Genomic DNA, 26,502 nt, shown 5'->3' with positions numbered 1-26,502 from the left:
CATTTCACCTCTAAGGTCTAAGATCCTGTTCCGCCATTTTCCAAAATGTTCTATATACCCAATATTACCTCATTATCTTTGCTAGTCATTTGTCTTTGCTAGTCATAGAAATTCACCTTCACATATATTAAACTTTGAATTTCTTCTGTTAGTCTGATTATATTAATTTGATTATTAACCCAGCTATTAGAACTTACAAGGTGTGAGGAAAATAATTACTTTTTTTTTCATCCCGCATAGTATTGATGAGCCTACCATGTGAAATTAATGTCTGGGGCACTACTAACTTCTGGAGACAGCTGCAGCTGAGAGATCATGAGCATCGTCCAGCAAAGGTGAGCATTATTCTTATTTGCTTTTTCAACCTTCCTGGTCTATTTCTACAGCATTTTGGTAGAATTTAGAAGTGCTGTGAGTTAATTTTCCTCTCTTCTACATTTACGTTGGCATGAAAAAATATTTGTGAAGCTAGCTGCTTGGACTTGAAGAAAGTCATGAGTTTTCTTTATTGAATCATGGGTCTGTTTGCATCTGGTACCTGGGGTCCAGTGTCCAGCATCAGCTCTGGAGTCTGGCTATGGGGTCTTGGTGACAGATCTCAGTTCTATCTCCAGGCTCTGTCGTCTGGTGTCAAATCTGTATTCAGCTGTGTGCCTGAGGTCTGGGTTGTCTTTGGGTGTGGCTTTATGTCTTGGGTTCATGTGTGGGGTCCATATGTAGCTCTGGCTCTGGGGTCTGGTGTATGGAATCTGGTATCTGGTATTCAGGGTCCATTGTCTGCTTTTGAGCTCGGAGCCTATAGTCTGAGGTCTAGGTTTGGCTCAGGATCCACTCCAGGGTCCAGGTTTCACAGTCCAGGGTCTATGTCTGAGGTCCAATCTGGCTCTGAAGTCTGGCGTCTGTCAACCATTGGTCATTGTCACAGCCAATAGTAATTTCCAGGTCAGGGTGCAGTGAAGAAGAAAATTGTATTCAATGCAAATAGCTCAATTGTGATACAGCGTGACTGTGAGAAAAGCACAACTGTTGAGCAGCTCAGTATTGTTAGAGATGAATTATGAAGCAGCACAGCTGTGGAATAGCTCAGTAGTGCTACTTCTCAATAGTGAAGCATCATGGCAGTGAGGAGGCCCCAGGGTAAGGCAGTCCTGGGAGACAGTTCAACTGTGCTCTGCTCTGCTCCACAAGTTCTTGTCCAGTTTTGTCATTTTTTCTGTACTCTCCTCCATCTAGATGTCTTCATCAGTCAGTTCAATGCAGGAGGAAGTATGGGGATCAGTGGTAACTATACCCCGAAGTACAGTTTGTGTGAAAAGCCTGTGTAAGATGGCTATTAAGCTGTGTCTAATAATAATTTTTTTAATCCTCACTTGATATGTTTGTGATTCATTTTTAGAGAGAGAGGAATCAGGGGAGAGAAAAACACTGATTGGTTGCCTCCCATAGATGCCCCAACTGGGGAGCAAACCCACAATCAAGGCATGTGCGCTGACCAGGAATCAAACCTGCAACTTTCGGGTATATAGGATAACATTCCAACCAGCTGAGCCCCACAGGCAGGGCTGTTTTTAAAATATTTGATGCCAGTTATCCATCAGGAACGCTAATTTGTAGGCATCTTTTTTGTTAGGATCCACGTATCTGTTATGTGAACTCCCTGGGGGTTCTGTCTGGGATAAGGGTTTATGGGAGATCTAGACGCTAATATTCCATCTCAGCTCCAACCCGGTATTGAGAAGCAGAGGATATGCCTGGGGAATAGGGGAGTAGAGATCTGGAAGCAAAATCTCCATTCTGGTTCAAGCCCATTACATGAAGGGCAGAGTGGGTGCCTGGGGAACAAGGCTAGGACAGACCTGGATGCTTCGATATTTCTCCATCTACGCTCCATTCAGCACGTTAGGGGCTGAGGAGGGTGCCTGAATGAGGAGGTAGTAGAGACCCGGAGGGGAATTACTATCTGGTTCCTGTCAAATGTGTGAAGGGCAGAGTGGATATTTAGCTAAGGGATGAGGAGAGAACTAGAGGTGAATTATTTATCCCTTCTACATACAACTCGTGAGGGGCTTAGGTAGTTCTGGGTGAACAGGCAAGGAGAAACCTGGAGACAAAGTCTCTCCTGGCTCCAGCAAGTGTGTGAAAAGCAGGGGGTGTCTTGAGGTTAATGGTCCAGGAGAGTCCTTGAGTTGAATTCTGCGTCTCTGCTATGGCCAGTTTATGTGAGCCAAAGGGGTTGCCTGGTGAAAGGGACAAGACCTGGAGACAAATACTTCATTGTGACTCCATCATGTATATGATGGGCATAGGGTGTCTTGGGATCAAGGTTAAGGAGAGACCTGGAGCAAAATTCTTCATCTCAGATTTAGCCTAGTCAGTGATAGACAGTGGAGCCGGGCTGCTTGGGCAAAAGGGTGATAAGAGACCTAAATGCAATTTCTCTCAATCTATTGGGGGTGCCTTGAATAAGAAGCAAGATAAGACTTGAAGGCAGTTTCTCCATCCCATCTCCAGCCTGTGTCCAGCCTGTGTTTGAGAATCAGTGGTAATGCCTGGAGTAAGCGGTGCACTTCAGCCACCTGGAGATCTGTGAACACTTTATTCACTGTGTTTTCACATGAGCATTTTTTCTGGATGAGTTTCCTCTGGGACATGTCCCTCAGCCCAGTTTAAAGGAGCATTTCTAGTGGGACCACTTTTCATGAGCAAATCCTGTGGACCGGTTCCCCAGGGACATTTTTTTTGGCCCAGATTTAAGTGAAAACTGCCATTGCGGCCACTTTTTGTGAGCACAACTTCAGGACTAGTTTTTCGGGAACATGTCCTTCTGGCCCAAATCAGGTACTTCCTGTGGGACCACTTTTTGTGATCACTGCCTCTGGACCAGATTTGGGAACATACTACTTACATTCCCCATTTACCTGAATGCAGAGCAAGAGGAGCACGTGAGTCATCCTGCTGCCATTTGCAGACTTTGTTGCCTTCTGTTTTGAGAGAACTTGCTTTTCCTCAGCAAGTTCCCTGCATGCACCACCAAGGGAAGAAAAGGTGGGGGGATAATTCCTGTGTGCAGTGACGGGTTTTGGTCTTCAGAGGGCCGAGTAAAGGAAGGGCTTGGTGTGGGAAATGATCAGTTTTTCGGTTAATTTTTAGTGTTGTTTTGCACATTGCGTCACACCAGTGTATGAGGGCAGGACTGGTCCTACCTTGAGGGTTCTAGAGAGACCTGGGTGCAAACTCTCTGTTCCAGTTTTAGCCCATGTTTGAGGAGCAGACAGGATCCTCAGGGTGAGGGGTACAACTCAGCCAGCTGGTGTGCTGTGAACACTTTGTCCAGGCTGGTTTCTCCTGAGCATTACCTCTAGACTGGTTCCTACAGCATGCATCCTCATTGCCCAATTTAAGTGAGCACTTCTGGTTAGGAACAATTATTGTGTTCACTTCTCTGGGACAGGTTTGCTGGGCCTTTTTTTAATGGCTGGTTTAAATGAGTATGTTCTGTGGGACCACTGTTCATGAACGCAAGCTAGGGACCGGGTTCAGGAGTGCACTGGTTCTGGTCCTGGTTTCTGTGAGCATGTAGAAGAGAGTGAGAACTGTTCACTGTCACTTCAGGCCGTGTGGCTGCATCTGTTCTGAGGAAACTTGGTCCACCTTAATGCTACTGCAGCTTTGGGGAAAACGGACCACATCTGTGCTCAGATGACCTAACATTTCCCCCAGGAGGCACTGCCAAGCTTTCTGTCTGCAACAAGTGCTGAGGGATGGGGGCAGGGCTGTCAGTCCTTCCAGGACCCAGCAGAGGAAGTATTGTGAAAAATTGTTGGGTTTTCAGTTAGTTTTTATTTTATTTTTTTAAATTTTATTTATTTTTAGAGAGGGGGAAGGAGGGAGAAAGAGAGGGAAAGAAACATCAATGTGCAGTTGCCTCTCATGTGCCCCCTGCTGGGGACCTAGCCCACAGCCCAGGCATGTGCCCTGACTGGGACTTGAACTGTGATCCTTTGGTTCGCAGGCTAACACTCAGTCCACTGAGCCACACCAGCCAGGGCTCAGGTAATTTTTAGTGTCATTTTGCCTTGGCCATCCAGGGTTCTCAGTACCATTTATGTGGGTTCATTTTTGGGTTGTCCATTCTCTTCCACTGATCTATAGGTCAGTTTTTATGCCAGTACCAGCCTGTTTTTGTCACTGTCATTTTAGTGGTATTGTGATGTGGGAAGTTGGAACTTAAAAATCCCACAATGTCTACACCACCCTAGTCATCCACGACACCCAAGGCACAGTGGCTTCAAATACAGTCTTCCCACCCTGCCTTTCGATGACATGTGGACTGCTATAGGGCGGACTAGCTTCACTACTTTTGGTGAACTGGGTCTGCACAGGGCTTCGTCTCTCTAATGATTTTGGATTTCTCTGCTTTCCCAACTTTATATTGCCATGGCTGCTTCAAACAGTGACTTACTTGACAATGATTTCAAAACTCCAGAAAACTTTCCAAGGCAGTGCAGCACTCTCTGACAGATTCCCCAGCTGTCATCCCTTCACCGCATTTCACATGGAGAACTACAGTGTGTTTCTTCCAAAACAGGTGCGCTGCCCCAGGGAATCACCACATACCACACAAGTGTGGAAATCGTAACGGTTTCCACATTAGAATCTAATCCACAGTCCTAGGTCACCTTTTACCTGGACCTGTGAACTTTGGTCAACTAGAGTGACCAAAACAGGCTGATATTGTCATAAAACAGACACACAGATCAGTGGAACAGAATGGAAAACCCGAAAATGGACCTGCATGAATGGTGCTGAGAGCGCTGGGCAGTTATAGGGAAAAAGACTCTGTCCCAGCAGTGTGAAAGTGTCTTTTTCCATTCTGGACGCCAGTGCTCTTGCCAAGACTTTCCCTCATTTCCACAACCTTTATGGATTTCAAGTGCACAGATGACTTCACTCTGGGTGGCCTTTTTGCCGAGCTTTTTTCATTTAGAATGTTTTTGGTGTTTATCCATGTTGTAACATGTATCAATACTTCATTTTTTTCATTGTGACTAATCATACGCAATGTAACATTTACCATTTAAACAATTTGAAGTATATAGTTCTATAGCATTAACTATATTTACATTGTTGTGTAAATATCATTAACCCCATACAACTTTAGAACTTTATTTTCCTCAAATGAAACTATTCATTAAACACCAACTCCCCATCCCCATCACTTGGCAACCACATTCAACTTTCTGTCTCTGATTTTGATTTCTGTAGATATCATATTTATATAAGTGGAATCATATAATATTGGTCTTTTGGAGACTATTTTTTTTCACTTAGCATCATGCCCAAGGTTCATCCATGTTGCAGCCTGTCAGAATTATCTGTTTTTAAGGCCGAATAATATTCAACTGGGTTTCTTTTGGTTATTGTGGGTCATGCTGCCATGAACATGGATGAACAGATATCTGTTCGGGTACTGGTTTGAAATGTTTTGGTTATGTACCCTTAAGTGGAATTGCTGGATCATATGTGAAGTGTCTGTTTCAGTGTTTGAGGAGTCTCTGTACTGTTTTTGGTGCAGTAAAATGGTACAGCCACCGTTTTACTTTATTCCTTTATGTGGCAGAATAGGAGTTCAGTTTATGGATTGGTCACATTTTAGTGGTATTGTGGTATACGTTCACTCTTTTAGTGGTATATGTTCACTCTTTTACCTGTTGATGGGCATTTGAGTACGTTGTACCTTTTGGTTTTGTGAACAGTGCTGCTGTAAGTTTATTTTATCACTAGTTTTCAATTCTCAGCGTATATACATATTTACAAGTGGAGCTGTTGAACCCTTTGGTAATTTTTTGAGGAAATACCAAACTATTATACACACAGGCGGCACCATTTTACATTTGCAAAAGCAGTGCTTAAGGGTTCCAATTTCTCTGTATCATTGTCAACACTTGTTATTTTTAGTTTTCTCAATTATAGTTTTAGTCTGTGAAGGGGGTATTGCATTGTGATTTTAATTTGCATTTACATTGTGACTAATGACATTGAACATCTTTTCTTGTGCTTGTTTACCATTGATATGTCTTCTTTGGGGAAGGCACTATTCAAGTTAATTTTTAAAATTTAGTCGTTTGTCTTTTTGTTGATGGGTTATAAAAGTTCTTTGTATGTTCTGGATAGCAGAGTTATAGGAAATATAATGTACAACTATTTTCTTCCATTCTGTGGGCTGTATTTTTCCTCTCTGTTTAGCTTCTTTGGATGCACAGAAGTTTTTAATCTTGAGGATATCTCATTTATTTATTTTTCATTGCTTATGTTTTGATAAATCCTAGGTCATGAAGATTTAGCCCCATTTTCTTTGAAAGCTCATGCTTTTACCCCCTATATTTAGGGCTTTTATTTATGTGAGTTAATTATTGAACATGATGTGAGGAAAAGGTCCAATTTGAACTGTAGGTGGATAGTCAGTCACTTAGCACCATTTATTGAAAAGACCTTTCTTTGCTTCATTCATTCTTGTTAGCACTTGTCAAACATCAAATGACTGATGGCTTGGGTGATGTCTGTGTCTTCAATTCAGTTCTGGTTATCTGTGTGTATAGTCATGGGTCACACCTTCATGTTTCAGTCAATGACAGACCATATGGTACCATCCAGATCAATTTATGAGTCAGTCTGGAGTTCTCTCTGATATCTACAATTAGTTTGAAAAATAGTGCATATTCCAGTTTGCTGGGACGAAGATGGTTGATGAGTCTGGCTCTCCAGCAGTCATTAATAAGTTGAAGCCCAAACCCTTTGGTGGCTGAGTAATGTGATTCTCTTGAAGATCTTGAACCTGCTCTCCTTCCTAATCCTGAACTGGAAAACCAATTACTCCCATAATTCATGCCATTCTTGTTTGTTGATTTAATTCAAAACTGTAATATTGCCCTGTGTTCCCAATAAAGGGTGAGAACAGAACCAAAGTCAAAAAATAAAAATAAATAGTAGTTGCTTACTGTTTCTGTTCTGGTTGTGGCACAATCAAGCTACCTTTGACAGAATGCTACTGGTTTGAGCAGTTCATCACAAGGACCCTTTGGCTGTACAAAGCAAAGCAAATACCCACACATCGTCATGGGGGTGGGGGTGAGAAACAAAATTCATTTTTTGGCTCTGAGATCCTAGGGTTTAAATTCTGTTTGAAGGTGAAGTTCCAGAGATTTACCAGTTACTCATTTGTTTGAATCATCAATTTTTTTTTTCAGGGAAGTTTCTAGATGGGAAGATGGACAGAGATTATTTCACTTTGAAAACTCAAAGTCATGAACCACTTTGGCCAGGGGGCAGGAAAGACAACAAAAGTCCTCCAAGTGATATTCAAAATAAGGAAGGGGTGAGATACACTCAACATCAAAACCCATGTTGTTGCAAAATGTGAAGAGTGTGTGGCTGATGCTGATACCCTCTCAGAGGGAGTCATACTGACACCATAAAGAGACTGTATAATTCAGAGCCCAAACCAAGAACCATTTAAAGTGTTAGTATGGCCCTGGCTGGTATGGCTCAGTTGGTTGGAGCATTGTCCCATAAACCAAAAGGTTGCAAGTTTAATTCCCAATCAGGGCACATGCCTGGGTGGCAAACCAGGTCCCCAGTTCGGGACATGCATGAGGCAACCAATCATTGTTTCTCTCTGTCTCTCCCTCCCTTCCCTTCTGGAGGGGAGATGAATAGAATGACAAATTATCAAGATAAAAGCCATAAGCCAGGGGTGTCAAACTCATTTTCACTGGGGGCCATATCAGCCTCAAAGTTGCCTTCAAAGGGCCAGATGTGATTTTAGGACTGTATAAATGTAACTGCTCCTTAACAGTTAAGCAAGAGCTTGGCACTGCCGCAGGGTAGAAGCAAGGTGGAGGGCCGGATTCAGCCTGTAGGCCTTATGTTTGCCACCTGTGCCATAGCTATAAAAGAAATGATTTGAGACAGTCATTAATTAGGCTTACTTAAGTTTAGCTGCCTTTTTTTTATTGCTCAAAGTCAGAGAGAGTATCAATGTTCAATATTTTAGTAAGAACAAGCTTTTCCCTTTATCAAAAGTCATCAAACTGGGGGATTTGTAGAGAGGGTGAAAAGCTGCCAATCAGCAAGAACGGATTTCTTAACATCCAAAGCAGAGAGCACCAAGAAGCCTCTGGGAGAGGAAACTGGATGCTGCCTGCCCTTTGGAGATTTCTCTGCCCCTGTTTCTGTGAGCTGGCTAAGTAATGGGGATTTATTCCCCCAGATAGTAAAAGGGTTTCCTGAAAGCTGCAAATAAGGGAAGGGGTAGGAAGGTGATGGATCAAAGTTACATTAAATGCACAAGTAGGTATAAGACATTGAGCATTAATTGGTTACCCTTCCATTTAAAAAAAAAGTGGAAAAATATAACATAATTAGGGACTGATTATAATAGAATAAAACTCTACTAGATTTAATTGTATATCTTGTTGTGTAGAGATTAATTTAATTGGAAATTTGTGGCCTCTGGTTCAGGATTGGCTTTTTCTCTTAGTGCCTTTTTTTTATTCTGCCCTGTGTTCTGTTCCTTAGGAGAAGTAATGTAGATGCATTTCCTCAATTCACTGACACTGTTCCCTGGTGCTCAGTGAAAGTGCTTGTCTTTCATCCTTTGAGTCCCCTTTCTCTTGTTTTGTGGCTGATGTTAAATTGATGGTTGCAACAAGATAGAGGGGTTTTTACACTGGGGATTCTGGGGTCCTATACATGAGCCTTGTCCTGCTGCAGACCCCTGTGCACCTGCTCCCCACCCCACTCACCTCCCACAGGGCACAGGCAGTGATGCCCCAAGGGAAGCCGGTTCACGGAAGACAACGCCAGTCCCTCAGTGAGACCCTAGGCTGAGTGTTTCTGTTTTGGGTAACAAATTCGATTTCTCTGCTTGACATAGGTGTTTGTTCAGCCTTTCTGGGGGGCGGAAGGGGGTTGTGTGCCAATTTTTTAAGTTGCATCTTTCAAGAAATCTGTCCATTTCATGTAAGTTGTCACATTTGTGAGCCCGAAGTTGTTTATAGTATTCTCTTATTCTTTTAATGTGCACAGTCTGTGGTGGTAAATCCCTACACATTAAACATTCATTACTGATGTTATTCATGTTCTCTCTTCTTTTCTCATGAAAATTCCTATTCTTTTTTAATCTTCACCTGAGGACTTTTTTCCTTGCTTTGAGAGAAAGAGAGAGAGAGAGAGAGAGAGAGAGAAACATTGATGTGAGAGAAAAACATTGATTGGTTGCCTTCTCATATGCACCTCCACTGGGGATCAAACCCACACCCTAAGTATGTGCCCTGACCAGGAGTGGGACCCATGACCCTTCAGTATATGGGATGGGATGATGCTCCAACCAACTGAGCCACATGAGCCAGGGCTCTCATGAAATTCTTGATAGAGGACCATCAATGTTGTTGATTTTCCTCAAAGAACCAGATTTCTGCTTAGTTAATTTTCTCTATTGTCTGTCTCTTTAATATAACCTATTTCTACTCATATCTTTATTAATAATTTTCTTCTTGCTTTTCTAGTTTCCTCAGATGGAATTACAGATTTTCTTTCCTAATTTATGCATACAAAAATTTTCACTTACCAGGCTTTTAGCTGCAGTGTACAAATATTGATGTTACATTTTAATTTTCATCAGTTCAAAATATTTTGTACATTTTCTTATATTGGGTCTTTAACAACCATGAATTATTTTTAAAGGTCTGGTTTTATTTCCAGATATATAAGGTTTAACTAAATATTTATTGTTATATAGTTTTGATTTAATCTTATTGTGAAAGAATAGAACTTTTGTTTTTAGTAATCTAAAAAACATACTTTATTTTCATATCATATTTAGTGGTTTCTGAAACATTTACTCATATATTTTCTCATTTGAACTTTACAGTGGCCTTGTGAGGTAGTACAGATATTCATTGAACTTTGTGTGAGCAATTTAAGGTTTAAAAATTTAGGTAATATGCAGTATATTGTTTCAGAAATAAGCTTGGAGCTAAGATTTTAACCTGGGTTTTTTGACTCTGGGAGCAGTGCTGCGTCTTCCTCACTAGAAGCCATGATGTACGTGGACTGTCTGATCTTAATACTAACCAGGCTGACTTCTCTGGGGATACTCTGTGGTCCTGATCCTGAGTGATTTACTAGTAGAAGCTATTGATTCTAAACAGAGTCACAAGGGTGGGAATACCTGCCTCCACCATTACTTTCCTGCCATAACTACATATTTTATGCCAGCAGGGCAGGATGCAATCTGACTGTATCTAACACAGATGGGAAGTAGTTATATATCTTAAATATCTTTAATTGCCAATCATAGCTGAGTAGAGATTGAAAAATGAATGTCTTGGCTTAAGCAGGGCTGGCCTTGGTGCTGGCAGGCACTCAGTGCTGCAGTACCCTCCTGCCAGTGGTGCCCAGTGCAGGCGGTGGTACAGCGCATGGAGAGAAGACACCCACACAGGAGAGAGCGACTCTAGGAGCCCCTGCCTGCTCTCGGGGCTGCCTGACATCTGCACATTCTTTTCCCTGGACTCTAGTCCCACAGACATGACTGCCTTAATCTCCTCCTGGGCTGCGGTTTTCTTCAAAGTCTTCTTCATGGAAGCAATGTCCCCAAGCAGGCAACTCTAGGAGGCAGCCTGGGCGATCCTCCTCCCTAACAGGTGTGTCTACACTAGAAACACTCTGCAGCAAGAGAGGGAGGACACTAAGCCGGCTTAGCTGGTCCCTTGCTGGGGCCATCACCCAGCAGCAGACCCGCTAGGTACACGCACCCTCCCTGCCTGACACCAGGGCATACAAACTGATCAGGCCCCAGTTTAATTCTGGAGTTCCCCTGGGGCACACTCTGTCTCTTCACCAAAAGGTTAGCTCCCCGGTCATTAGGGCTGGTGGTGTCCAGCAGGAGTCAGCATCCCGGAATGAAGAAAATGAGAGCACTAACAGAAAGGAGGAGAAGTGCTCCATTTCTTGCCCAGGATAAAGCCCTGCAAAAACAGCCTTGTGTCAGGGAAAGGCCTCTCCTGCTTGGACATGTGTGCACACTTCTGTCATCATCTGTGTGCTCCAATAGGACTCTGCTACTTAATGGCCCTTAGAACTCAAGAGGGGCCTGCATAGGCAGGAGCAGCATCTTTTCCTGTTCAACGATCTGTTGGTTGTAGCTAAAATAATATAATAATAACTTTAAGATGAAAAATAAGATTAAGTGGTGTGGATAGAAAGCTGTGCAGATTAAGTGGGAGAAGGCACGGGTGATGCCCTGAGATCGTCGGTCCTGGGCTGGCCCACAGTGAACTCTGATGCCACTTTCTGTTCCCCAGAGCAGAAGGACAAATGGCTCTCTCTCCTTCAGAGACACATCAGTCTAGAGAAGGAGAAGGACTATCCAAAGAGCATTCCCCTAAAAATCTTCCCCAAGGTCATTGGAAATTGTGCCTGTTCTAAAATTATAACAATAATGCCCTGACCAGCATGGCTCAGTTGGTTGAATGTTGCCCCACGAAGTGAAAGGTTTGCTGGTTTGATTCCCGGTCAGGGCCCATGCCAGGATGGCGGGACTATACCCGAGTTGGGGTGTGTATGAAAGGCATTTGATCAATGTTTGTCTCTCTTTCTTCCTCCCTCCCTTCCTCTCTAAATAAATAAATAAATTTTTTAGAAAAATTATAACAATAAGAGATTCAGATACAGTGAATGAAGTTATCAACATGTCACTGTCAATGCTAGGGATAACTGCCTCTGAGAGAGATCACCAATATCTGGGTCAATTCTGGCAAAAAAGAACCATGTCCACTTGTTGAACATGAATATTCCTACAGAATTAAAATGAGCCACCTTGGGGACTCTGCACTCCTGCCACAGGGATCAGAGGACTCCGCCAGCCCTCCCAACGTCCGAGAGCCCTTCCTCATGGAACAGCTGCCCCAGCAGATGCAGTGGCGGTTCACCCTGAAGCCTAGTCGCCTGGCTGCAGCCCAGCAGTTGAGTGACTCAGGTCAGAAGAGATTTAAAAGGAGAAGATATAAAGTGGACCTTTTAATTTGCCCATGTTACAACCTCTCCTGTGCCAGTATGGCTCTTTGGAGTTTCTCTGCCAAATGTCTGTGAGAATGACCATCTGCCCAAGCCTGTCTCTGATACACAGTTCTTTCCTAATCAGAAAGGACCCCTCACAAAAGGCATCTTCAGTCAGTGTGAAATCTTGCAGAGAGCTGAAAGAGAAACTTGAATTTTGGAGTTGAGGTACACCTAGACTGTAAATCTGTTTTTGTAATAGCATCTGTTTTAAGGATTTTCTACAAAACATTTCTGGAAATATTTTGTCATCAGATCTCTGTCATCACTCGGTCTGTATAATGGATCAAAGTAATGATGAAGAAAAAATAAATACAATTCAAAGGCTGTTAGACCAGATCCAAGAGCCAATGTTACTTTCCTTAGGTACCTTTTTGGGGTATTATACAACATCAAGCGACATTCCCCGTTATATCAGACAATTGCATTTAACTTAGCAATGTATATCACTCAGACATTCTTTAACTTCTTATTCCCTTCAGCCCAGAACTAGAAAGTGAATTTATCAAAAGGGTTATTCTGCTTGTTCTATTTCTGATTGAAAATTGCTGTAGAATATTTGAAGAAGAAATCACCCTCCTCTTTGGAGAGGTTGCAGTGAGATGTGATACTAGAGAGATTGCCTCCAATATGTCTTGCTTACAAATGACTGACTTCTCCTATGACATCCTGGAAAATGAGCTGAATGGGGTGTGTTGATGCTCTGTGTAGGGACTTGGTAAAGCACCTTGGTCAGGGGAGCAGAAGCACCTCTGTCTTAACCCGTAGTGACATTGACCTAGACCAGCATGAGAAGGACGGTCATTTGATCCTGAGTGACTCTGACTTAGACTATTCTAAACATGAAGACATTCGGATGCAGTGACCCTCTGAATCTAAGCTGGTGGCCGTCACAGTGCTGTACAGAAAGGCCCCGCTGCAGCACCGTGCTGGGCTCCATGTGGCATGACCATGTCCAGCTGTCTGTCCACAGCTGCAGCCGATGCTCCAAAAAGTCCAATGGGAAGATGGCACTGGTTGGAGTCCAGCACCATGTACCTAGATCAAAGCTTTCCTCTCTCAGGCAGTTTTGCCAGAAAAAGCTGTGCAAGTCCAGCTGTGATGCAATTCTCTTACAAAAAGATAAGGAGCATATGAAAGAGAATCAACCCCTATAGGAAGAGAGTAAGATGTATTTTAAACAGTTTAGTTACAGCTACATATCAAGAAAAATGCCACCAGTAAAATTACTGAGAAGAAAAGCTTACTTGTTCATGAAGGAAGTCATGTGAAGCTTCTTCCTAAATCCAAGCCAGTGGCCATTTCTGTGGCATCCTACAGTCACATGTCCTCACATGATGATCCCTGGAACCAGCCCATTGATTCAGATACATTTGCGCACACACCCCTCGAGTGTGCGCGCACTTTGTCTCGGCGCACCTGTTGTGTTGTAAGGGGCAGAGCTTTATGTATTCACCAGGGTGGGGCAACCCACTTTGCTGTGATGTGGTGTTGTATGTGGGGCAGGGGGCAGTCAGAGAGAGAACAATGCCACTTGCGGGGCTCTCATCGTGCTTTCAGTCACTTCCCCTGCTACCCACAAGCAGACTGTTTCCGCTTCCTGCTGATTCCTGGGTGGATGGGTTTGTTTACATTCTAGGACCCTGTGAGTCCCTCCAGTGAATTCTCCTATGAAGCTGGGAGTTTCTCCCACTACTGCAACCCCCACAGACTTTTACAGCCAGAGGTTTTGAGGCTTTATTTCCCTGTGCTGGAACCCTGGGTAGCATGGTCTGTCTTGCTCCCCAGTTGTTCCTGTCAGCTTGTCTTGCACATGAATGTGGGACTGCCCAGTCTGTTAGCCTTCGCCTCACCTGTCTGGTCCACTGCCTTGGTGCACATCCTGTCTGCTCTAGCTGCCCATCTCCGCCCCTCCTACCGGTCTGGATGAATGTTTCTTTAACTGCTTGGTTGTTGGACTTCCATACAGTGTGATTTTCTGGCAGTTCTGGTTGGTTTTTGTTTATAAATTTGTTGTTGACCTTCTTTTGGTTGTGTGAGGAAGCAAAGTGTATCTACCTATGCCTCCATGTTGGCTGGAAGTCTATTCTCAGGAAGATATTTCCAAAGAAACAAAATAAAACTAGCTAGAGAGCTGGTCACTTGGATGGAGAGGAGGAGGATCTCCAGCAGCAAAATTCTTTGCAAATGGAAGGGCAAAAGCTTATTAACTAGGGTTTGGTCGTGGGGATTGAGGTGGCAATAGTAAGGCCACAACCCAAAACACTCAGAAGTTGTTACTCTCAAGATTAAGCATTTGCTGGTCCCCCCCCAGACACTTCTCCATCTGGCTCAGCATCGAGCGCCCAGGACAGCACTTTTTCTCAGATTGCTGAATGTTCCTTGTTTACACCCACTGAAACGTCCTCTCTAATAGGTTGTATTTTTCAGGCTCCACCCCAGGGAAATTTAAAGAAACCAGGAAAACTTTCTTCTGACTTTTGCAGTTCCAGTCTCGTTTCTGGACAGCCTGGTACCTCCTCTGGGCAGGCCCCCAGCTCATGCCTGGCTTAAACAAAAAATGACACTGTAGAGTGTCATTCATGAAGGCATTCTATAACTCTTCACCCCACCCAGTACACAGTTAAGACATGGTTTGGTCACAGGAGAAACTCCCAGAAACTCGGTTCTTCTTACCGGTACAGTAAAGAACTACAGGTCAGCACACCTACTGGCATGCAAGCAAAGTATTAGTGCTAAGTTTCCATGGGAGAACAAAAGCAAGGGTGCCTAGAGCAGGGTGGCTAGGGGCCTCCTAGCTAGAGACCAGCTGGCCAGGGTCCCTGGCCCCCCACCCACTGTGTGATAGAAAGAGCCAATGGAGGCAAGAGCGTGAGTTCTTTGTTCTGAGGACATGTAGTTTGTAGCATGGGGGTGAGGGAGTTACATTTTGATTGACAGGTAATGGTCGTGCCAGCTTACCACCACCCCCCGACCTCCACCCCAAGGAAATGTAACTACCCAAACGTAGGTATGCGGGTTAGCCTGAACCTTATCTTGCTCTAAGCTCTATTTGTTCATTTTGCATATGTGCTGGGAGGAAAGCAGTTAACCAAAGTTGCTTTATAGGGTTTTTTTTTTCTTTTGGGCATTGTTGTCCCCCTCCCCTTCTCCCTTCCAGGCCTTGGGACGAACACACAACCTCAAGGCTTTCCTTTTCCCAGCTAGTGGAGATGATAACACATTGGCTTTCAGTGGCTCCCCCGACTCTTGCACTATCTTGTTGTTCTGAATGTCTGGCAACCTTATCAGGATCAGGCTGCGTCGACTGGTGAGACATGTATTCCTTTGCTTTTAGCCTTCTGTATTAAGTTCTGTGTTAGATTGCAAGGGTGGGGGCCCTGCCTTTATTTCCATTCTGGCCACTCATTCTGCCATAACAGTTTGGCCAGTTTGTAAAAGAACCCATGTCAGAGGAGATGAGAATTACATCTCTACAAGAACCCACAGAGTCACCTCCCCATGCTTCTGGTATTCCAGAAGCCAACTCACTGCAGGAGAAACAAAGACGTGTCCCTAAGGGCAATAGAGGACCTGGAGCTGTGCAGATAGTGCAGCAGTATAGCTCTTATCCCAGCCAAAACTCGAAAAAACACCATAGCTCTCCATTCAGCCCAGTGGAAGAGAGACTCAAGCTTTGTGTGAAATCACACGAGGAAGGAGAGAATGATGGGCAGGGCTGTCCTGGTGCTCTGCCTTGTGTGAGATCCTCACCCAGCTCTTTGATTGTGTTTGGTGTGTCCACACCAGACCCAGGACCTATAGTAGTTAGTGATATGGGGACAAACTTAACCAAAAACATTTAACCACAGGAATCTGGTGTGTACAAAAACAGAAACTGGGCTAATAATGACATCAAAACACTAATTGTTATGACTTTTTTCTGTAAAATACCCAGGCTAGTGAGCATAAATATAACCATCACTAATACTTAGGACAATGAAGTGATTCTTTTTATTGAGACCACTTGGCAAAATGTTTAGACTAAAAAAATTGTATCACCTGTTTGGGAGGCTTTTCCTTATTAGAGTATGGGATCGGTCCTGTGTTGGGAACTGCCCTGACTGGTATCAGAAGCTGAAACCCCCGCCTAGGCTAAGGCTGAGGGAATGCCCTTGGAACCTTAAGCCAGCAAGGAGACAAAAGCTTATCTCCCTGGCAGGAATGCTGCTTCTGCTGCTTTATTCATAACTGAACCCCAAAAAGCTTGGTCAGTTAGCCAAAGACGGGTAAGATTCCCCACGGGGGGAATGACCTAAGACAGGCACGATCACTTTGGGAGGCCCCCCAAAAGGACTTGGGGGGCTGCAGCAAAAGGGGGTGATGGACCCTGGCTTCTCGGCTTTGACATAGCCTGAGTTTTCATCGTCTGGGAGAAAATCTCCTTATTGCCTTAGTTCCCTTGCTAAGTCTGAAACAATGACAGGGTGGTGCAGCTCTGTGCTGAAAAGGGCAGATTCCCCGGGTGATCAGGCCTAAGAAAGAACATGAATTGGGCATGGGAAAGAACATGCCCAATTACTGTGAAACCTTCTTTGTTTAGAATGCTCTCAGTTGAATGAGAGGGGTCCAAGGAGGAAGTTTGTTCCTCAAAGTCTTACAGATCTTTGACTCCGACTCAATAGACCGGCAGAGTTCCTTGTTTTCTACAGTTCCTTACTTCCCCCTAATGAGTACTGTACTTTACCTGAATTATTATGCAAAATAATAAAAGCATGTATGGACGGTAAATTGGGGCGCCCCCCACTAGGGGGGGTGGCCATTCTGTCCCTACTTCCCCACAGAAACTAGTCTTGTCTCTGTGCATGTTTGTTTGTTTCTCGAGTGTTTTTCGGCGAGCCATCCACAGCGTTCCATGGTCACTGCTGGCCGGTGACCCACGCGCAACAGTCCTGGCATGTGATTTTAGAGATACTCTCAGAGAGTTAGAGAAAGCATCTTCTCTACATGCTTATATAAGATTAGTCTCCTGGGAAGGCCAGGGTGTCATAAGTGAAGAATGGGGACTGTGGAGAGAGGGCAGGGTGCAGGGACACCATCCTCATTCTGTGGAATGTTTTTAATAAATAGCCAAGAAAAGTGCTACTTATCAAAGTATTAGGAAGAAAAGCATGTCTGGTAATGGAGACTATCCTGTGAAGTATTTCCTTGAATTCAAGCTAGTAGTCATTTTTCTGATTTCTTGTAGTCACATGCCCTCACAGAATCGTGCCAATAAACAGCCCATTGATGTAGGTAGACTGGAATAAGCTAGAATGATTCAAGAACCATGAGTATCATGATACTGTTTTGTTGTTGGTGGTGGTGGTGATGGTTGTGTGGCTTGATTCTTTTTCTATTAGTGTTGTGTTGCTCTGCAAACCCTTCAGAAAACAGAGCTGTGACAAGAAAGAAGGAAATGGCTGCTCATCACAGTGTCTTTCCAAAGGTACCTGTGCTGGGAACATTCTCCAGAAACACAACTTTTCCTATTTACAAGGTGACCTTTTGAAAGCTACCTGTGTGTGAGGACAGCTGCAACAGGGCCCTTTCCCTGTTACAGGAATGCTGTTGCCAGCATGTGATGAAAGCCTGGCTCCTCTTTGCTGAACTGTTTTCCTGCAGCCAGAAAACATTACTGATAAATCACCCTTATTCTCATTACCATGTGGCGGTAGAGAAAGCAGTTTAGAGGATGCCAGTTTATAAAGAGTTAAGAACAGCCTACCCACCAGAGTGGCCATAAGACCTTCTCAGTTACTGGATTTGGATTTCCATACCTCCAGAAGTTTTTACGTTTTTGTCCCAGGTGATTCATGGTTTACAGATGGTTTATGCTCTAGAAGTTTATTTCATATCCATAAACATTACTCCTCTCTCACCTTAAAGACCACACTGGTACCTCTCCTGGATTATTGCCTTGCTGGCCAGTGTGAAGGGAGAGAGTCAGGAATGGAGATGCATTTCCTTCATTTGAGCTTAAAAGGAGTTGCTTAGAATCCATTGGGTCTCTAGGCCACCATCAGATGGACCTCTCTCTCTCGCAAACTAGCTCATTCCAAATTATTTTTCTAAGCCACCAGAAAATTTCATGTCAAATGTTCTTTCTCTTTTGTCTTAAATATTGCATTTGTCAGTTAAAGGATATAAGTAATGTTTACTGTAAGACAGAAGTATTTTCCACTATTAGCAATCAGTGCTACCTACCTCTAGGGTACATGGCCCTGTTTGCCCTAAGCATTATAATTAATTGAAGAACTCAAGGTCCAAAGAACTCTTTTGTGACACTGGTCCTCTCAGTCACAGACAGCAAGTAGCTGTCACCTTGTAACCGACCACCCCTACAGTCAGACTCCTCAGGGTCCCTATGCCGCTTTCACGGTGCATAAAGGCAACAGGGAGTTCTCCTTCCCTTAGGACAGTAGTGCTGCCAGCACTGCCAGCTGGGAACGCAGCTCTTCCAGCCTACAGTGCCCTTCTGGGAGAATGCTCTTCTCTCCTTAACAAATTAATAATTCCAGCCACATATATATTGATAAATAGAAAACCACTCACCCACTTTGAATCTTAGGAGAAAATAGATATTGAGATTCTTAAATAACTGTTTCTACTCTCTGTGTTCCCTTAGATACTTTTGTCATAATGTGGATAGTTTGTTAATATTGCTATAAAGTATTACCTTATGAACATGTCATTTTACTATACTCTGTTAACTTGTAACAATTAGACCGATGGTTTAGGTAAATTGCTTTCAGTTTGTTTAACATATCTTGACAGATTTTACTACGATATGTTCTGTAATAAATGTGTATTTTTGTACTTGCAGAAGCTGTTGCTAACTTTTAAAGTTGTTTGGTTTTCAAGGCACTCATAATGGATATGTATGAAGTCCATGCTGTCTATTAAAAAGAACACCATTCTCCAGAGTTAACAATCTCATCAGGGCAGTATTGCCTTTGTGTTGATAGAATAGTTTGAGTTAACAAGCCTAGTTTCTGCTTAACATTGGAAATTCCATTTAGTGTAATTGATGTAAATTTGGAACCTTGAGCTGTTACTCATAGGCCACAGTCAGTCTTTCTAGCAAAACAGATTTTTTTTGTTTATATTTTTTCTAATTTCACCATTTGAAGCAAGTCATGCTTTAGACAGTTTTTATTATTTTAGGCATTATGTCTTCATTGTGTTTTTAGAATCAGATACAGTCCATATTCTCTTCAAAAGAACCATCAACTGAGTTTAATTACCATATTTTGCTCTGTATAATGAGCTCCTGTGTATAATGTGCACCCACATTTTTGGCCCAAATTTTCAGGAAAAAAACCTTTTGTTTTTAATTCAACTTTTTAGGTATTTATATTTTGATACTTGTTTTTTATATTATCAAGGAATTTTAGTATTTATTTTTGAACATATTATGGTACAAGAAATTTTATGTAACAAATAATTACAAAACACAAGAACAGATATAAGGTATGATCTTCACCTCTTGCTCTACCTCCAGCCACTTTGGAGGCCTCCCTCACACTGCCTTCTTCTGTCTTGGCCTCCGAAGAAGCTTTCTTCCTGTCGCCCCACAATCTGATGGCACTCCCTGTGGTAGGAGGTCTAAAGTGTCTCTCGGCAGCTCTGTTGCTATGCTTTTTAGCACATTTAATAACTTTTAGTGTAAAGCTTGCAGTGCATGAAAACCATTTTGACATTTTTCAAGGGATTTTCCAATAATTTCCCCCACTTAAAGTGTGTGAAGAGAAATGTCACGCTGTTCACCCTGCGGTAATGAAGTTGGCATCACCTGTCTTATCAAGTGGGTAACAACTGGCATCATCTGTCGTATCAAATGGCCAACAGTACATTGTTCTTCTTTCATTTCTGAAAGGAAATTCCAGGGGAACTGCTTTCCTTGCAAGTTCAACGAAACCTATTATTTTATTCCAGGGTATTATTTTGTGTACAGATATCTTTATTGCTTTCTAGAGTTACATTTTTAATGCATAAACATAAATAAAAAAATAAGAACATTTATATAGATGCAGAATTAGTACTATCCATGTATAATGCTCATCCTTATACCCTCAAAAGTTTGGGTGAAAGTGCACGTTATACACGCCAGAATATGGTAATTGTGAGATTTTCATATTTAAATTTAAACCATTCTGACTGAACTGACCCAGCTGACCCCACACACACTCAGCAGTACTTCTTGGGTCATATCAATTTATGAAATGTTACTGGTTTCTCCTGACTGTGCATCTTTACTTCTCAGTGTTTGCCAAGGTCACTCGGTAGGTATAAGGTTCACCTCCATTCCAGAGAGATTCAAGGAAACACGACGCCTTAGGGCAGAGCGCTTGTCTGCCCTGACAGCAGTGAGGACCGCACCCTGCTGTAGGAGATGTCAGCCATTAGGTTTGGGCAGCGCACATGCTCGCTGATGTTAATCCTCCCTAAATGTTACAGAAATACAGAGATTACTGTTAAAAAAGAGTGTGAATCTACTAAAATCATTGGATTCAAGAAATTCTCTCACATTGTGATTTCTTCTTTTCATGGCTTGACATTGAATTGAAAAGATCCAGTGTTTCCTGGAACCAGTGTTGTCTTTTGTTTGTTGAAAAGAAACTCAGAATGTTATGTACCTTAATCCAAATTATGGTGGTATTTAACTTATCTTTTCCCAACTGGTCATGTTTTGATTATGTGAGAGAAAGTCTCTGCAAACTGCTTATTTTAATACAAAGAAAAAAATGAAAAGTTGAGGGAAATGGTTTTTAAAAATAGGGTATCTGACTTAAAATGTACAATAGAGCTAGATCAAATATCTAAATTATAATAAACTTATTAATGGTAAGTGAACAAGGCATTCCAAATATCTAGCTTAAGCAGCAAAGGGGAAAATTTGGAGCCTCTAAGCATGCCTCAAACAGTTAAGAATTCTTTGGAGACTTGGCATGAAATCAACAAATGCTTCACAGAAGACAACAGTTTAAAAATATTTTTAATGTTGTATTTTGGAATCATTTCTATTTACAAAAATGTTACAAAGATAGCATAGGGAGTTTCCGTCTATCCCTCATCTAGTTCCTCCTACCGTTAATCATGTATTACCACGGTACCTCTGTCAAACTAAGAAACTAGCACTGGTAAATTACTGTTACCTAAAAATTCCAGGCTATATTTGCATTTCACCAGTTTTTCTACCAATGTCCTTTTTCTGTTCCAAGATCCAATCCAGGACACCATATTGCATTTAGAAGCTGCTAGGGTTTTTTTTTATTTGTTTTTTTTTTAAAGTGTATTTTTTTTAACAACTCAGGTTTGTTTTTTGTTTTTTTGTTTTTAGATTTTATTTATTTATTTTTAGAGAGGGAAGGGAGAGAGAGAGAGAGAGAGAGAGAGAGGGAGGGAGGGAGGGAGAGAGAGAGAGAGAGAGAGGGAGAGAGAGACATCAATGTGCGGTTGTGGGGGGCTGTGGCTTGCAACCCAGGCATGTGCCCTGGCTGGGAATCGAACCTGCGATGCTTTGGTTCGCAGCCCGAGCTCAATCCACAGAGCTACGCCAGCCAGGGTTAGAAGCTGCTAGGTTTTAATGTCATCTTTTTCCTCTAGAAAGTTAACTACAGAGAATGACCTATTTTGTCTGTTTCATAAGGTACAATTTACAGCAGTTTCTACATATTGCCAAAATTTCAGTTTGTAAAGAGATACATTCAATCTACTGATTAACTGTCTAAAGTTCTCCAAATAACTTATCTCCAGGAGAACTGATTATTTTGGTAGTGGGAAGACAGACTAAGTGTCAGGAAATTTTCTGGGACAGCTCAGTATATAGTAGTAACATGGATGTAGGGTGTCTTATCTCCCAGGTTAGACTGTGCTTCTCACTTGCTGACATCTTCCTAAATCAACACTTCCATTAGTGCAGATTAATGTACTCTAAGTCTAGGTTCAGTAAAAAAGGGTTCAGAAAAGCTGTGACTGCATTTTCTGTTATTTGTGTAATTATTTGTCATAAATGTTTCCTTAGTAGTAAATAACATTTTAAACAAGCTGATCAGTCATATCATTCTCAACTAGATTCATATTTTCCATAAAGTAATTCTTAAAAACTTTCTACTCTAGGGTCCTGACGTGAGACACTCCAACTCAGACCCTTGAAATTTGGGAGCTTGTCATACAAGCCTGCCAAAAGCAAACAAAAACAAATAAAAAAGACTTTGAAGTCTTCAACTTTAACTTAAAAATTCATATAAGTTTTGCATTCTACTTCATGATATGATTGCACTTGTTTTGTATAAAATTAATGTTTTACATTATTTACTAACAAGTCAAAACTGAGTCCTGTTTCTCTGGTGCTTTCATACTGATGGTGCAGGGCACAGAGGTCCCTGTTTGGGAAGCAGAGGTGTTAACAATAATCATGTCCGTGACAGTCTAAGCAGATGGTGTCTTGACTATCACGTCCATGGTAATTGAGATTTTTTTTTTATTGTGACCCCAATTAACCTTTTAACCAAATCACATAACTACAAATAATAGGTTTTCCACACAGGCAAGGTTGTTCATAAGCTGTTAAGGTGCCTTCTAAGAATTTGGTGATAGAGTTAGACTGAAACGTCACCACATAACACATTACAGCAAAGAATTACAAAGTATTCTGAAAGAGATAAGATGCTGTCAGACTTTATGATTTAACTGTAACCACATTAATCATAAGTGCTGTTCACCATCACGCAGCCCCAGTGGGTAGGCCAGCGGTTATTAAGTGTGGGCAATGTAAGCCTTACCTGGAAATGTACAGATTCTGGGGCCCTCATCCCAGACTTACTGAATGAAGCCCTAGAGTCAGGGCCCAGAAATTGGTGTATTTTCAAGCCCTGCAAGTGACTTTGATGCATGCAAAACTTTGAGAACTACTTGGCTAGTATAAGAATGGGATGTGGGAGTGGTAATCAAGGAACTTATATATCTGGGCACATTGACGAAATAGTCTCTAATGCAAAAAGGCTGCAACAGCTGTATTAGCCTGATTCCATTAAACTTTTTATTTACCTAACACCCCTTCTCTAAGCAACTTCGTAATTTGGTGTAATGTATAGTTACACCCAAAAGAAAATATGGGCCTAAGATGTATCCCTTCTCTGTGGAGGTAATTTTCCATGGTAAATTACTAAAGCATCTTTGATGCTAGTTTAGTTCCCCATATGGCTTCAGTAGAAAGAGACAAATAAAGTGTTCAGTAGTATTCTCTATTAAATTAAAAATGTACTTTGGTGTTTCCACCTAGACTCCACATAAGTTTATCAGAGTCTTCATTCCAAGACATTGACTTGGGCAATCTCTGGGCTTTCAAAATGATACCCAGGACCCGAATTAGTTCCCATCAACCTACCCCAACATTTACACTGTTCTGCCTCTGTCTCAGCCCCCTACTTTCTACTTTTGTGTGTGAGATTGAGAGGACCCAAGATTTCTTTGTATGTTGTTGCTGATTTCCCTACCTAGTATTTTCACTATATATTTTTAAATTTCCTAATTATAGAAGCAGTTAACTTAGAAACTATTTTTAAAATATAAAGGAAATAAAAAATTAATTTTAATCTTACAACTCTGAGGTAAAATATTTTTTAAAGAAAGGTTCCATTTCCCTATCTTCCTCTATCTCTTCCCAGACCCCCAAGCTAAGATTATAGATAAGTCCCCATGTTATACTTTCTCATATTATTATGTTAATTTTCTTCTAAAATTCACCACAGTTTCACTTAAAAACTTTTAAAGATTTTACTTATTTGTTTTTAGAGAGAAGGGGAGAGAAACATCAATGTGTGGTTGCCTCTCATGTGCCCCCCAGCTGGGGACCTGACCCGCAACTTAGGCATGTGGCCTAGACTAGGAATTGAACCAGCGACCCTTTGGTTTGCAAGCCGGTGCGCTCAATCCACTGAGCCACACCAGCCAGGGCTAATTTCAGTTAAATTTTATGTGTGATTTATGTAATACTGTATCACCATCTTTCCTAATGAAATCAAGAAGATAAATTGCGAGAAATACCACATATGAAATTGTTCTCTAGTCTATCATTGTGTTTGCTCAACTGTAATATTTACTCATTCCTGATACCTCATTTAGTTATCCATCAAACCTGGATTCACTGTGCTGCAAGTCAAGCAGGAGAGAGAGATAAAGCAAACTAAGTGACAATTACGGTTAAGGAAATATTATGAAAACACCAAAGGGAATAACTAACACTGAATTCTGAAAGGATATTATTGTATTTATGTCCACCAGACAATGGATGGGATTTTTCTCTTTTTTTGCAATTTTCTGGGGTTTACCAAGTGGACCACAAATAGTAAAAATAGTTTTTTAATCACCTTTTTCGTGTCAGTTCTCAAATTTGCATTATAGTTTTCTAGACATATTTATTTTATCCAGTAGAGGGCAGCAAACGCTTAAAGACAATGTAAGCAAACTTCCTTTAAAAATACAGCAATTCTTGTACAATTAATTTAGAAATTAATTTCCAAATATTTCTGTTTGTATGTTTTTCATTTATTGGTAAGTTGTCTGCCCAAATAAACAGGGAACATTTTAGGATAGGAAGTGTCTTATTTTTAAAATTTCCCCACAACACTTGGCACAGTGTCCTAGTCATGATGCAGGTTTAATTCTTGCCCTAAAGTTTTAATTTGATAACAGTTTTGTGAAGAATATGATTTGATGAATGCCAGTATAGTTTGGTACAATATAAAATTTTATTTTAGAAACATGAATAAGATAACCCCAGCTCATATGATCTCAATTAAGAAACTAAATTGGAAATGAGGATAAATTGTAAATAATAATTAAAATACATTTTAAATAAAGTACTATATATGAAACTACTCTGTGCACTCCAATGTATATACATAGATAAAATTATTTTGTGATTTGGTAAAATGGTATTTTATATGTATTTTTTTTATTTTATTTTAATCATTGTTCAAGTACAGTTTTCTATATGTATATTTTTAAAGATTTATTTATTTTTAGAGAGAGGGTAAGAGTGGGAGAGAAACATCAATGTGTGGTGATTGCCACTCTAATGTCCCTAGCTGGGGACCTGGCCTGCAACCCAGGCATGTGCCTGACTGGGAATCGAACTGGCAACCCTTTCATTTGCAGGCCAGTACTCAGTTCATTGAGCCACACCAGCCAGGGCCGTTTTATATTTAATGGTATATGGCAGAACTGACAAAAAGGAAACCTGAAAATCAGGAAAAAAGTTAATAGCTGAAGTTCAGATTGTCAAGTTTTGAGCTGGGCACTGGAAATCTAAAATGATGGTCCTAAGATTTTACTTTGGTTCCCCCAAAAAACATTTATTAAACAAGTTAACTATAATTCAGTAAGTGCTAAATTAAAAAGTAGGGTCATTTAACCTGGGGTAGCTTCCTGGAGAAGAAGACCCCTGAAAAGAAGTTTAAAGAATAAGCATTAGCCAGGAGAGTGAGAGAACATTGTAGACAGAAGGAAGAGTGGAAAAAGGCAAAGAAATGTGAAACACTGTGGTAGGGGGATATTTGGAGGAGGGAACAAGGAACACAACTCGGATTACTTTGGTGCATTCTCTAACATAAATTACTAGCACATAAAGAACCAGGAGGAGAGACTCGAGAAAAGGCATTAGGGAGAATAAAACCAAATGGAACAGAAGAGACAAAGAAAACATGGGAAGTCTATGTACAGTAATATAAGATGTGGGGAAAAAGAAAAGCCATTCTTTTTCTTAATAGAGAAAATCTTTTTGAAGGGGCTTTCAATGAAAAGAAGGAAAATCCTATTATCTAGCATATACCTACCCTGTTATAAAATTTTTCTTAAATTGCATGATTCTGCTTATAATTTTTCATTTATTCACTGAATATTCATAGAGGACTTACTACGTGCTAAGCACTGGGGGTACAGTCGAGCACAGGATAGACCAGGGCCCTGTCTTCATGAGACTGTCAGGCCAGTGTGGGAAGAACAAGCAAAAATAAGTAAGCAAGGGCATATGCAGGGTGCATGCATGCTCCTCATTGCTTATATCACGAGCATGGTTAGTACCATGAGGAAATAAAATGGGTGATGTATATGACAGACACTAAGAGGTCCACCTGAGATAAAGTGGGGCTCTCTGAAGCAGGTGACATTAGAGTTAAAAACTGAAAGATGAGAATGAACCAACTATTTGAAGAACAAAAGGAAGAGCCTGGTAGGCACAGAGAAAGGAAGCTCCAAAGCCTGAGACAGGAAATCATTTGGTGTATTTGAGGCTTGAAGTTCAGTGATCGAGGTGAGGTCAAGTACTAGGAGCTAAGTGACCCAGGGCCTCATAGGCCA

At 41.6% G+C, this 26,502-nt stretch overlaps 1 protein-coding gene and 1 pseudogene across 2 annotated transcripts in view; both read left to right on the top strand.

Annotated features, from left to right (window-relative positions):
* The window catches only part of DDIAS (DNA damage induced apoptosis suppressor), a 45,098-nt gene that overhangs the window by 4,845 nt on the left and 13,751 nt on the right, over positions 1 to 26,502 (top strand). For both annotated transcript variants that reach the window (XM_028515853.2, XM_036028743.1), the window contains exon 3: positions 241 to 335. In XM_028515853.2, the coding sequence (XP_028371654.1) occupies positions 316 to 335 (20 nt within the window). In that variant the 5' untranslated portion in view covers positions 241 to 315. The remainder of the gene's footprint in view (positions 1 to 240; positions 336 to 26,502) is intronic.
* LOC114500947 lies at positions 10,902 to 11,526 on the top strand (annotated as a pseudogene).

The sequence above is a fragment of the Phyllostomus discolor genome, chromosome 6 (genome assembly GCF_004126475.2).
Source record: "Phyllostomus discolor isolate MPI-MPIP mPhyDis1 chromosome 6, mPhyDis1.pri.v3, whole genome shotgun sequence".
Lineage (NCBI taxonomy): Eukaryota > Metazoa > Chordata > Mammalia > Chiroptera > Phyllostomidae > Phyllostomus > Phyllostomus discolor.
The sequence above is the reverse complement of the archived record's forward strand: the minus strand, read 5'-3'. Positions and strand labels throughout refer to the sequence as shown.